At 42.2% G+C, this 14,284-nt stretch overlaps 1 protein-coding gene and 1 long non-coding RNA gene across 4 annotated transcripts in view; one reads left to right on the forward strand and one right to left on the reverse strand.

Annotated features, from left to right (window-relative positions):
• Positions 1 to 4,459: 4,459 nt before the first annotated feature.
• LOC310845628 (putative lysosomal acid lipase/cholesteryl ester hydrolase) overlaps positions 4,460 to 14,284 on the reverse strand; it is a 48,793-nt gene continuing 38,968 nt past the window's right edge. For 2 of the 3 annotated variants that reach the window (XM_083740932.1, XM_083740931.1), the window contains exons 3-9: positions 13,647 to 13,845; positions 12,985 to 13,094; positions 11,510 to 11,649; positions 8,711 to 8,857; positions 8,154 to 8,225; positions 7,036 to 7,107; positions 4,460 to 4,794 (exon numbers count right to left, since the gene is read on the reverse strand). In XM_083740932.1, coding sequence (XP_083597058.1) covers positions 4,561 to 4,794; positions 7,036 to 7,107; positions 8,154 to 8,225; positions 8,711 to 8,857; positions 11,510 to 11,649; positions 12,985 to 13,094; positions 13,647 to 13,845 — 974 coding nt within the window. In that variant the 3' untranslated portion in view covers positions 4,460 to 4,560. The remainder of the gene's footprint in view (positions 4,795 to 7,035; positions 7,108 to 8,153; positions 8,226 to 8,710; positions 8,858 to 11,509; positions 11,650 to 12,984; positions 13,095 to 13,646; positions 13,846 to 14,284) is intronic. The other variant, XM_083740934.1, reaches the window with a different exon arrangement.
• LOC310845647 overlaps positions 7,105 to 14,284 on the forward strand; it is a 31,354-nt gene continuing 24,174 nt past the window's right edge. The window contains exon 1 of the long non-coding RNA XR_014564880.1: positions 7,105 to 7,454. This is a non-coding gene — a long non-coding RNA (uncharacterized lncRNA). The remainder of the gene's footprint in view (positions 7,455 to 14,284) is intronic.

The following is a 14,284-nucleotide window of genomic DNA, read 5'->3' on the forward strand; positions in this document are numbered from 1 at the left end:
CCCTTGTTCTGTCCCAGCTTCTGGCAACCTAGCAGTTTGAAAGCATACCAGTGCAAGTAGATAAATAAGTACCACTGTGGTGGGAAGGTAAATGGAGTTTCTGTGCACTCTGGCTTCTATCAGGGTGTTCCGTTGCACCAGAAACAGTTAAGTCATGCTGGCCAGATGACCTGGAAAGTCATCTGTGGACAAATGCCAGCTCCCTTGACTGGACCATTCAAGGATCATTTACCTTTACCTAATACTGATGCATAACAAGGCACAGGGATGTCTAAACACTCCCAAAAGTCTTCCTTTGTAGACAGTGGATCAATGTTTAGGAACTTCCAGGGACTGCCTGGATACTGAGGAGTGGGCACTAGGCAATAACTTGCTACTATTTTTGTGTTTTTATGCTGTGAGCTACCCTGTGATCCTCGTATGAAGGGCAGTACAGAAATTTAATTAATTAATTAATGTAAAATAAAAACTCTTGGATCCAAAATTTAAACCACTTGTTCTGAATTGTCAAGCATTTCTGACACAACTGGTTATTCTTATAGACATTCCTGTCATCTGTTTTGAAATTAAAGCTACAGAAATTCTGACATTTTGGATACCCAAGTAATTGCATTATTTCTCTCTGGTCTTGTACAGCTTCTTGCTCCATGTGGTTTTTGTGACTAAAAGTGATTGTCTGACCATCTCTTTTTTGGAGAGATCCTTCCAGAGTATCATATATACAGGAAAACTTCTTCCTTCTTCCTTCTTTTCCTTCTTCCTTCTTTCTTCTTCCTTCTTCTTTGGCGATCACTCGTAGCAGAGTAAGATTGTCTTCCATAAACACAGTTTTAACAGTGAGTCCATAAGTGACTGTGGGGGCCAATTCTGGATCCATCCCAGCACCCTCCCAAACCCCCCAAACCTAGAAACATATGCGGCCTAGGACCCATGTACCTACAGGACCGCCTCTCCTGGTATGCTCCACGGAGGACCTTAAGGTCTACAAATGATAACACTTTGGAGGTCCCAGGTCACAAGGTGGTTAGATTGGTCTCAACTAGGGCCAGGACCTTTTCAGTACTGGCCCTGACTTGGTGGAACACTCTGTCACAAGAGACTAGGGCCCTGCGGGACTTGACATCTTTCCGAAGGGCCTGCAAGACAGAGCTGTTCCACCTGGCCTTTGGTTTGGACTCAGTCTGACCCTTAAGTTTCCCTCCCCTTACAGTTTTGACCTATGGGCTACTTTTAAAATGAGGCTGCATTTTAAATTGCATTCTAACCTGTATTTTAAGTTGCTTTATTAATTTTTTTCCTATTATGTTTTTATTGTAATTTTATTGGTGTTAGCTGCCCTGAGCCAGGCTTTGGCCAGGGAGGGCGAGGTAGAAATAAACTTACTTACTTACTTATTTTTACTATTATTATTATTATTATGCATAGTGCACAGGTTTCTTCATTATTTCATAACTGCAAGTATGGTTCCTGGTGGGTGTGGGTGTTTATGGGTGTATGGGTGTATATACTGTGTTGACCCAAATATAAGCCACACCCAAGTATAAGCCACACCTTTGGAATTCAAGGGGGGGGGGAGAAAAAAGACAATACTCAAATATAAGCTGCTCCCTTAAAATTCCACAGGCACTCACACTCATTCTGTTTTACCGTATGTCTGTTTCAGCAATCATATCATAAAAGCCATTTTTTGTAAGCTTGCGAATTTAAGCTGTACGTTAACTTTTCACGGGTGGGGATTTGGAAGAAAAGTGAGGCTTATATTCAGGCCAATACAGTAGATCGATTGTAAGGTGTCATCACTCTGTTTTCATTGGTTGTTATCCAAGGTTCTAATGGTAGGGGTGGGGACGCGGGTGGCGCTGTGGGTTAAAACCTCAGCGCCTAGGGCTTGCCGATCGAAAGGTCGGTGGTTCGAATCCCCGTGACGGGGTGAGCTCCCGTTGCTCGGTCCCAGCGCCTGCCAACCTAGCAGTTCGAAAGCACCCCCAGGTGCAAGTAGATAAATAGGGACCGCTTACTGGCGGGAAGGTAAGCGGCATTTCCGTGTGCTGCGCTGGCTCACCAGATGCAGCTTTGTCATGCTGGCCACGTGACCCGGAAGTGTCTCCGGACAGCGCTGGCCTTGGCCTCTTAAGTGAGATGGGCGCACAACCCCAGAGTCTGTCAAGACTGGCCCGTACGGGCAGGGGTACCTTTACCTTTTAATGGTAGGGGTGAAGTTGCTCTGACTAAACAGTGTGACGGTGGGGGCAAGAGAGAGGCAAGCGAGAACAAGTTAATATGGCAGTTTAGTCCGCTGGTAATGGGTGGAAGGGAAAGAGAAGAAACCGAAGGAGAGAACAGTGGAACTGGCTGGGGGTCAAGGGGAAGAGAAAGCTGGAGAGTGGGAGGAATTGAGAAGAGGTCAAGTAGATCTGAAAGGTGGTGTTTCTAGCACTGAGGAGATTAAAGATGAGGCATTGGGAGGAAAGATGAGGAATATAGGTTGGAGGAAGGTTCTCTGGAGCAATCGTGCTTGTGGTAAATGGCTGGGGGGGTTAAAAGAGGGGCTATAGAAGAGAAGGAGGGTGGGAGTGGATGTCACTTTAGGCCCTTGCAGTGGCAATATTTACTGGACTGAATGTAGCAGCACTGTAGAAGAATTATGTGCCCCCTTTGTCTTCCTTGTCGCTTCCATGCTTCTCTTTGCATTTATGGAGAGTGGAAACTTCAGCCCTGGTCCACTGAGGACAACACTCTAATACATGGTCAAATATTGTATTCCAGCAACTAGGGACTGACATCAATGCAATTTTTTTTTAAAAAAAAAATAATTTCCAAGTAAATGGTGTTTAGTCCCAAGGTGCCAATTTTTAAGTAAGCGTAACACATCACATTGCTTTCAAGATGAAGGTTTATTGCTTTGGAGCACTCTGAATGAGAGCTGGTCTTCCTAACTCTGTTATGGGGAGTGGGGTAGTATCCAACTTGGACATGTTCATTAATATCAATGAGTCTACTCTGAGGAAAACCTAGTTGCCTACTACCCAATATCTTGTTTCTAAAAAGCTTCCTAAAAGCAGTTTTCGTGTTACCACAGATGTTAGCAAGGTTTTAACAACCCCACTCTCCATGACAAAATTTGGGAAGATCAAATTTACTTTCATACATACATTATTATGCAAGTTTAATGACTTAAAGGCTTTTCCCTTCGTCAGGAATACTGTGATGAGAATGCAACTTAAGTTGCATCTCAATACCCCCATTAAAGATGTATGGATTTAAATATTTCTGAGGAGGGCAAACATTTAATTCCCTGAGGGATTACTAAACTGCACATAGACATCCTAGCAACTATTATTTTTATACAGAATGGTTTTCATGGATAACAAAGGAACATATAGCATTTCTGTTTTCCATCTTTTCTACAGGTCAGTTACATTTGGTGTGAGACAATGCTGTCGTAGGCATTGTGAGTTGAAGGGGAGAGAGAGAGGTGGGGGAGAGAAGGGGAAGGTGGGGAATGCTTTCGAGGGTGAATTTTCTTAAGAAATATGAGAGTGACATATCCCAACAGAGGCTCCTCTGTCATTAGTGCTTCTGTCCCCTTTTCTCTATCCAAAGTGAAAATTAGAGATAAGAAAAACTAACTAGAAAATTCCAGCAATACAACTGCTAACTAAGGGAGGATTCCAATCTAGAGAGAAACTAATCAAATTAAAGTTCATAACTCAATGGCAGGGAGGAAGAGAGAGAGAGAGAGAGAGAGAGAGAGAGAGAGAGAGAGAGAGAGAGAGAGATTAGACCAGAAACTGCTGAGGGAGCTAAGAAAAGGCAGCACTCTACCCCAGAGCAGATAGATCCCATGGCTGGGAAACAACTGAAATTGGACCAGTTCCTCAAAGGTAAAGACTTGGATATCACCACAAGAACTTTTTCTACCCTCAATAGTCATGCTGTGCTAGAACAAGAATCTGCTACACAACATGATGAAGCAAGAGCAACAAAGAATCTTAAAGGTAAAGGTACCCCTGCCCTTACGGGATAGTCGTGTCCAACTCTAGAGTTGTGCACCCATCTCACTTCAGAGGCTGGGGGCCAGCGCTGTCTGGAGACACTTCCGGGTCACGTGGCCAGCGAAACGAAGCTGCTCTGGCGAGACAATACCAGCGCAGCACACAGAAATGCCGTTTACCTTCCCGCTATAAAGCGGTACCTATTTATCTACTTGCACTTAAGGTGCTTTCGAACTGCTAGGTGGGCAGGAGCTGGAACCGAAAGACGGGAGCTCACCCCGCCGCGGGTATTCGAACCGCTGACCATGCGATCGGCAAGCCCTAGGCACTGAGGTTTTACCCACAGCGCCACCCGCATCCCTACAAAGAATCTTAGCCGCTCCTAAAACAACGGAGGAACACCCATGGTTACTGACAGAATTAGAAAAGGCAAGGATACTAAGCAAATCTTTCTTATAACTGAGACTGTGATGAACCTGTATGAGAAGTGGAATCTTAAGAAATCTTGTAGTTCTTTTCATCAACACACATTGACAGTAATGGGTTCTGAAGGAATATTTCACATTCACTTATAAGTCTGCATTAAATCCATTATCTCTATGTACATGCGCTGTGGGGCATCATAGCCTATGACAAAATCCAGATGTTCCCATTCAGGAATATCCTTGTGGTAAACTAAGTTTGGGATCTGAGGCAGCAAGAGGGCCATGTCCTTTGAGTCTGCAATCCAGTCGTTTCCACCACTCCAGACAGCTGTTGGAAGAGTCATCCGTTGTATGTTGTAGAAAGGTGGTGTTGACTAAAAGAGAGAAGATAAAAAAAGTTTAAAAACAGTCTGCAAAGACTCCCTGCTCAAACACGCACACTTGCAAAACACAAACATATCTAAGTTGAGGGCTGTACCATTAATGCACATGTTGAACTATTAATGTGCATAACAACTGGGCATTCATCAGAAGTTGTGCAAGAAAGTGCACATAATCCATCCATGAAGAGCAAATTGTGCAGATTGCCTGGTCAATCTACATCTCAGGGTTGTGCTTCCAGCCTCATGCTGGGGGGGGGGAGTCCTGCATTGTAGGGGATTTGACTCAATGACCCCTGTGATCCTTCCCAACTCTGTTATGTGATGATTCTATGATTTTTTGAGTACCTAAACTTTGTTCTTGTCCTTACTGTTACTAAGCAACTGAGCTTGTTTGTTTGTTTGTTTTCAATGGCAAGTGGCCGAGACCCTGGGCTGCAGGCCGCTCTGCCTGGCTGTAAATCCAGCACTGATTGTCTGGATTTACTGATTGTTCCAAAAGAATGAAATGGTTTTCATGTAACATTAAGCCCAACTATGACTGAGCATGAATGTGCACTCTGCCTAAGAGGAGAGCACAGACACTTTGACCCTTCTCTGGTCTCACTACTGCTGCTTTAGCATTAAGGACAAACCCAGGCTCATGCTTTGTCTCACTCCAAACAAACCACAAGATGGAACCAAACTTTGTTTTCATATTTACAACTCTTGCAGTGTTTGGAGAAAGACAAGCCACATGCCTGGGTTGAGCAACTTGCTAAACCAAACTACGGATTAGTGTGCAGAAGAGCAGCAGCACGAGAGTCAAGGGAAGTGCGAAGTGGCCAGGCTCTCCTCTCAGGAAGCTCTTCCACACCAGCATTCATGGCAAGCTTTGATTTGGCTTACCGTCACCTACAAACCAGCTCAGTGTCTTTGACTCATTATTCCCAACAGTCATCATTATTCCCAACAGTTATTCTTCCTACTGCACCAGTTTTGTTAGCACTGAAGAAACGTGATTGCAGTTTCAAGACAGACTCTTCTGGCAAATTTCAAGTATGGCTGTTAGAACCAGACTTATATCTTAGTTAGCTAATGTATAGAGGGATAAATTTGAAAGAAAGGATGGAAGCAATCCTCATGGGTGTGATTTATTGCTTTATAGAAAAATGATCTTCATTATATGACAGGGGAGTGAAGATAGGCACCTGGCATATGGCAGATTTGTCAACAAATTTACATCCCCATATTACATTTGAGATATATTTTTTAGATATAGAAATTAGATATTCTCAAGGGAATCTGGAGACCATTACCTATAGTGAATGTGCATCTTCAGATACACAGTGTGCATGCACAAGAAAGCTTATACCAAGAATAAACTTAGTTTGTCTCTAAGGTGCTACTGGACAATATTATATATATATATATATATATATATTGAGAGGAATCTATAGATTAAGAACAGTAGCACCTGGTGGACTTAAGGAGAACATAAAATGGGTGACTGTTATACAACAAGTTGAAGATGTACTTTTATTGGAAATTATGCCACATTTCTTGCCATTCCAGTTGTTATTATTATTGCCACTGTATTGACACAATGCATGGAATGTTTATGAAATGGAGCTAGATGTTAGAATTTTTGCAAGTTTTTCAATTTGTTTGTGTTTTTGTTTGTTTATTTGCATATGTTCCTATTTCTGAGATATGGTTCCATGTTGTATGCCTTGCTTTAACAGATGGTTGCTGTTAATTTATTTATTTTGTACAAAGCTGTATCAACTGAACATATTGGCTTTTGACTTCACATAAACAAAGGTGCTATTTAGATCTGATTTGGTGAGCATACTATGACAAAAGTCAGGTGTCCGTCCCTCCCACTGCCGAGTGGTGGCAAGAGCCCATGGGGTCCCAGGCACCCATACAGTGTTTGTGTCCCTTTGGAGAATAGAAGACATGGCAGACACTTTGTGGCTTTAAGAAATATTCTTTGGATTTACAAAAACAAATAAGTTAATATATTTATGGGCACAACAACCGTTTAAATTTGTCTATGTAGAGCTTAATGACAAACTTCATTTAAGTCTGTTACCCTTGACTTTTTAATTTTATCTTGGAACTTCATATTATCTACCCTGTATTTTATGAACAGCAGCCTTTGCCACGAGTACCTGTGGCCAAGCCTTACCAGTATCTACCCTCATATAAACACCTACAGAGAGAAATACTCAATTTGTGAGAAATTCTTACCTGGTTGTGGTGAAGCATGTTTGCTTCCTTGCTTCCCCAGTCAAAGCCTTTGAACTTCCCAGCCTTCACAATCTGAAAAAGAGGTGTGTCATACTTTGAAAAACCAAATGGGCAAAGCAGGCGATATAGAAGTGTGCTATATGAATAGACCATGGCACCGGCATAAACAGGGATGTTGACTGTGTCAAAAACAACGCTATGATTAAGGCTATGCAATAATGTCTAACTTCATCTTTAGTGAGGAGAACAAAAGTTAATGTAAACATACAAAAAAAGGTACACAAAGCTATTTGAAAGCAGTAGACCTGTTTTTTAGTACTGCTCAACCTTCTACGCCTCCTCAGTTTATCTGATATCTCGAGAATGTTTGACACGTGTCCTACTAGAAATGAAGTGTTACTAAAGTGAATCAGGAAGAAGTTTGCATTGGAATCTGGAAGGAGCACCTTGCAAGGAGCTTTGACATCCTTGACATCCATTAGGATGCTTTGACATCCATTAGGTAATTGACCGATTGGAGGCCGCACCCTGTTGATGACCTTTGCATGTGAAACTGATCCTGATAAGAATCGGGCCCGTGGAGCAAAAAAAGGTTCTCCAGAATTGATCCAAAATAGAGAGCTTCAAGGGAAGCAGTGGCTGGGAAGAAACAATTTGATTGTGGGATATATGAGCCTCAAATAACCAGCATGTTTAACCCTAGTTAATTCATGAAGGGTTTAAGACAGTCCAGCCAGGCTTAACTAACTAAATGAACTGACACAACTCAGTAAAATACCACAGAAATTTAGTATTTTGTCCATCTACATGCAGAGGGACTATTTTGACAATAAAAACAAATCCATTGGGGATATTATTGTATCTGTAGCTTTTGAAATACTCCTGTTTGGAAACATTTAAACACAATAAAACTCTCTCAGCTTTAAATCCTTTCTCATAAAAACAAAACATATTTCTGGAGTCTGTAAAAAGAGAGTCTGAGTTATTAAAAAAAATTCTTTCAATCATATTTATTAATTTCATTCTTAAAAGTCTTTGTAAAAGCCTCTTCTGATTGCCCATTCTTCAATCAATACGAAAACCTTTTTTTAAAAGAGAAAAGAGGATTTTGGTGCCACCTGAGTCCAGTGAAGCATGTTCTGGATAGATGTCCCAGCTGGACAGTGTGATAAATAAACATCGATTCGACTCTGTAAGAAAGCGCAAAGTGATTAGCTGAATTTATCACAAATTGCAACAGCCACTTCCCTTCCATTTGGTTTGTTTGAACAAAAGCAGTGCACCAGAGCTCAACATCGGGATATCACACAGGAATCCGTGTCTACATAGTAACACTTTCCATGGGGCAAGCACAGCACACCACCCAGGGAGGCACAATACTTGCCTTGTCTCAGGCAGTGGCAAACCATGCTATGTCACTGCTCCTTGTGCAGGAGACACCATGGCACCCACACAGGCTTTTACTAGGGTCCCAGACTCTGAGCTCTCCTTTAAATAATAAATCTCTATCCATCATAGACGCAAAATGATGAGGCAAAATGTGCCGTTATCTTCTGTGTTTTGTCTAAGTGTAATTAAGTTATAGATGGCACAAGTAGCAATCACTTCAGAGCAGCCTCCATACACCTACCTTTTTTTTTAGAGCACACTCCTACTAAGTAATGAGAAATCTTACCATATTGAAGTTTAGCACATTAAAGCCATTAAACAGGAATATAACAGTGCCACAAAGATAATCCATTGGGAAACGGTTACACAAGGAAGTAGCACACCATTTCATTGTTCTGTCTTGAGCTAAAAACTGCTTAGTTCCAAACATTTTCTGCCAAAACAAAAACATTAGTACATACACCATTTTGTTAGTCAATTCTCTTTTTTCCTATGGATACTTCTAACAAGTAGCAACAAAATATTACCAAAAAAACTGTTATGAGAATCTTCCGCTCAGACATTTAAGATAGAATACCCATTGAAATCCCACAAGCACTGTCAGACAGAATGACCCTCTGGGCCTTCCAAGTGTCCTTATTTTCCAGAGGCTATCCCAGATTTACAGAAGCAATCCTGGTTTCTGATTTGATCCCAGAAAGTTCCCTATTTTCACCGGAGAAATGATGAAGGGTATGGTATGGAGTTTTGTAGCCCCCAAGACAAGGAGATAAGTCACTATACAACCTTCAGAAGAAATCTGAAGGCAGCCATGTATAGGGAAGTTTTTAAATGTTTAATGTTTTGTTATGTTTTCATATATGTTGGAAGCCACCCTGAGTGGCTGAGGCAACCGAGTCAGATGGGTGGGGTATAAATAAAATAAAATAAAATAAAAAGATGTCCCTATTTTCTATAGGAGAAATGTTGGAGGTTATGATCCTCTGCAATATTTAAGACACAGACATTGTGATTAGAGCCATCTAAGAGACGTGATGCAGTTCAGGTGCATCTTGCCATGTACACAACGTGCAGCTGGAGTCCTTCTAAAGTGGTTCAGGAACAAGCTAGATGGTAATGGTTCCCACAACAGGAACACTAGTTCAGTAGGAGCCCAAATATGCAAAAGATGTGAGTTATGCAAACATTTTGCCAAATGTCCAGTAGCTAAATAGATGTGCTTGAAATCATTTAATTCTCCAGTCATTTCAGGGAAAGTGCCTTACTGCTCTATTGTATGCCTAGTAACTTAATTTAGTGTCATGTCTCCTGACTTCATCCCCAGGCGGAGAAGATGAGAAGTAGCTATTCCTCAAATCTGAAAAGTACAGAAGTGTAGCATAGCAGCCAAGCGTGACTAGATCATGGCGGGAAAGCTGACCATGCTCCAATGTTGTTTTATGGATTTATAGAGCTAAAAGCAGCAGGGCGGAAGACATAGACAGCACAGGAGACCCAAGTAAAAAGCCTCCAACATGATCAGCGAGTGTCTCTGAGCCCTAAAAATGGGCGCATGTGCCTGTAAATATGATCAGCATGGCTCTCTTCCCCTACAGCTATTCATTGTTAATAAGGAATTAAGTCCGCAACTTTAAAGAAATACAGAAATAAAGGTGGAAAGGGGACAGGGTTGCAGGGGAAAGGGCTTTGGCAATCCCACCTGCCACTGAACCCAAAAAGTTTTAACTCTACTTGGTTTTGACGTTAAACAAGATCCCTGGAGCACAGGCTTAAGGTAAAGGTAAAGGTACCCCTGCCCGTACGGGCCAGTCTTGACAGACTCTGGGGTTGTGCGCCCATCTCACTTAAGAGGCCAGGGGCCAGCGCTGTCCGGAGACACTTCCGGGTCACGTGGCCAGCGTGACAAAGCTGCATCTGGTGAGCCAGAGCCGCACACGGAAACACCGTTTACCTTCCCGCTGGTAAGCGGTCCCTATTTATCTACTTGCACCCGGAGGTGCTTTCGAACTGCTAGGTTGGCAGGCGCTGGGACCGAGCAGCGGGAGCGCACCCCGCCGCAGGGATTCGAACCGCCGACCTTTCGATCGGCAAGTCCTAGGTGCTGAGGCTTTAACCCACAGCGCCACCTGCGTGGGCTTACTGTACTGTAAATAAAGCAATACTGTTATAAATACATTCCCATGTAACTGTTCAGAATTATTGCTTTAACGGCAACTGAGTTACCCTCAGGTGTGATCTGCCACCATACCAAAAAGATTCTCATGGCAATTTTATTAGGAACCGTAGAGAATTGTGCCAAATTCTTTAATATGGGCACTGGATGCAAACAGTATCCATGAGTATAGAGCACCAACTCCTTTCTTTTTCTGTCCACAGCAGAAACTGGAACCCATGACACATACAGCAAGGGACAAAAGCCAGCCCCTCATTCTTTTTACCCCCCAAAAGTCCTGGCACAGAACAGCCAAAGCAACACTGTGCTATCAAGTTGCAGCATTGGCTAGCTTGAGCTCTTTAGTTGTCCAAGAGCATTATGAATGGCCTCAGGTCAAATGGAAAGGGCATCTCCAAGTACTGTATTTTTCCATATATAAGATGACCTGTTTTGACCCAAAAATGAGGTTCAAAATTTAGGGTCATCTTATACACGAGTACTGATGAGGTGGGACAGGCGAATGGTTTTTTGGCCCGAGCCCGAGACTGTAAGTAGCGATTTCAGCAACACGAGTGGAAACCACCTATCAGCTGCCCGATCGCCGCCAGAGGCTGCCAATCACACTCCTGCTTGCTGTGACAAGGGCAGCTGTCTATTGGCTGTGACAGTGGAATTGGAAGGGCTAGTGATGGCAATTGGGCAGCTGCAACATGAGCGGTTGTGTGCTGCGTTCCGGTGGGTGAGCGATTTTCAGCATTCCCCCCAAATAATCCTCCCCCCAAACCCCTATTTTCTAAATTTTGAGGCCCCCAAAATAGGGGGCGTCTTATACGTGTGGGCGTCCTATAGACGGAAAGGGATGGTACTTAGCTACATCCAGCAATATTTGCATTCTGTTGTTTGAACAAATATTTTGTCCAAAATACGTACTTTGAGCTTAGGTTCAGGAACCATTGCAAGTTTGGTCAAAGCTGTGTTGGTCAAATACTTTACAGTGGCTACTGGGGCCAATGCAAAGAATATTTTGATCTTCTTGGCTAGGTGTGGCATGGTTGAAAATGCAATGAACGCTGGGGGGGGGGGGAGAAATGAATAGAGTTAGCAATGTAGTCTTGAAAAAACACAGTAACAAAATCTTAAACCCGGTTTTCACATAATGCAACCAAAAGCAATCAAGAACACGGAATTGTATGCCCTGCTTTTTTAAAAAAAAATCAAAGTGACTTACAAGATTAGTGAAATAAAACAACGACAGCAATAATAGAAGCTAAAACTGAGGATAAGCAAATCTGAAGTTCAGTTCTCCATGTTTCTGGTATTAACTTTTTGTATCTGTAATTTTATGTAGAAATTGGTTATGTAGTTTTTAATGTGTTTTATTTATTTTCATGACTACTTTGCTATATTTGTAATTATGTAAATCTTTTCATATTGTGAGCTGCCATGAGCATTGTACAAATAAAATGATGGTGATGATTCCCCACCCATTCTTTAAGTGCTTATGAAAATCATTTTAGAGCAATTTTCTTGAAGCTCGCATGATTTGTCTGCAATCTTCTTATCCAGTACTCACAGTTTTGCAAAGCACTTTTTCCAAATATAACGCTTTTTTGTATATATTTCCACTCATGCATTTTTACCCTAGTATATGATTTTTGTGCACATTTCTTGGATGCAGAACTTCTTTTCAAAATCTAGAGAAGGGTGTATTTGGAAGTATGGTTGTGTTTCAGCTCACATATCGTTTTGCAAAGTGTTAATGAAGTGGAATAGGCGCATGAAATCACAGTGAAAAACTGACAGAATAGAAAGGCCAGAAGTTTAAAAAAGAAACAGCAAACCAGAACTCTATAGGTATTAGGGTTGCCAGGGCTCTAGGGCTGACCTAGTCTCCAGGTTTGCCCGGTCCCCCCCCCCCAGGGGGATTGCAAGCTTAAGCTCAGAAAGAGCTGGCTGTAAATTGTAACATTGACTCTCTGGAGCGCGCACGTGCGGGGGGGGGGGGTCTTCCCTCCTTCACTTCTACCCTCTCCTCATTAACCTCCATCTCCAGGGCTTTGTGGTGGGAAGGAGTGCAGAGGAAGAAAAGGAACTGGGCTGGGATCAAGAGGAGGAGAGCCTTAAGAGTGTGCATATATGCCTTAAGAATGTGCCCTTTTTATAAGCCCCTTAACCAATTTGAATCATCACCTATATGGGAAATATCACAAGGGAGGAAAATGCAGGAAACTGAAATGCAGGGATTGTTATTCAAGATGCTTCTCCATAGGTGTCCATAGGTTCCATGGAACATCACTGTACCATGAGCAAGATGTCTCTTGAATTTAATATACAACAGCAACTGCACATATAATTATGTAGTGAATAGAATTGCCCGCATGTGTTTAAGAATCTTGCTAACCTACCCATTGTGCTGCCCTGGGAATGACCAACATAAAATATTTTTTCCTGACCAGTTTTGTTCAAGACAAAGTTTATTGAAGCTGGAAGGTCATATTTAGCCATTTCATCAAAACTGCAAAGAAAAAGGAACATGTTTAACAGACATGTATATGCAGTGGGATCTACATTGTGAAAGCCTAAAATGCCCTGTTCTCTGTCCAGTGCAGTACAAGAACAAAAAGATTTTTAAAATATCAGTTTCAGGAAGAACAGTACTTATGCTGTGGGCAGGAGAGGACTCTGCTTTCCCTCCAACCCATGTCTGTCTGAGAAGCTTCAAATTCCAGTAGAGATTCAGAAGGACAAATATTGAGTCTCTCCAGATCAAGTCCAATTGCACCTGATGTTAAGCTGATCTGCTATCATCTATTCTATGGAGTTCACCAAGGCCACATTTCACCAAGGCCATATTTTCCCCAGAAACAAACGACTTGTTTGTTTGTTTAAAGGGAAAACTACCAATTTTACTTACTTGGAAATGTATTTCTATACCTCCATATCATATATTATAAGAGGAGGTGGAAAAACATGGCTCCAGTAGGAAGAGCTTGACTAATTAAAATTTTCCCCAAAGAGTGAACTAGGAACCAGAAACAATAAATTAGGTTTAAAAAGCTCACTCTACCTGAATAGCCAGAATTCTTGATGCTTCTCAGTATAGTTGATGTGTTTGTTGGACCAGGTGTTACCTCTGTTGTCTCCGAGCCAAACATCATAACCAGCATCAGCCAATATAAAGCCCAGGCTGTTGTAGTCCATATTAAGCACCCAGTTACTGCTAGAACCAAACAAGCCATGCTGCAAGAACACTGCGGGCCTGGGACCTAAAAGTGAATAGTTATAAGCATAGCTACAATAAGTCATTTCAGTGTCTCCATCCAATAAGATGCAGAAGGGAAGGGCAAGGCACAGGTAGCTTGACCCAGCCTCACGTGGCCAAGCTCTCCTCACATTGCACCTCTGCTCTCCTTCCCAATAATCACCAGTGATGGTGGTGTTAAGAAGCCAGGAGAACAATGATGCCCCACTTGTTCTGCCTCACTGACCACTAGTGTGTATCACCTACTATAAACCTGGGATGCAGAGCAGCCCAGCAATTTCACATGTCTGGAATTTCAGTCTGGAATGAGTATCTTCTAAATGCAATATGGAAAGCAAGGTAGAGGTATTTTTAAGAATCAACATAAATCATCAGTTCAGTATTTGTCACATTTGATTTAAAAGTACTGTATGAGGAATCAGAACACTAGCTTTAATATTCTG

The sequence above is a fragment of the Podarcis gaigeae genome (assembly GCF_964106915.1).
Source record: "Podarcis gaigeae genome assembly, chromosome: 5".
Taxonomy (NCBI): domain Eukaryota; kingdom Metazoa; phylum Chordata; class Lepidosauria; order Squamata; family Lacertidae; genus Podarcis; species Podarcis gaigeae.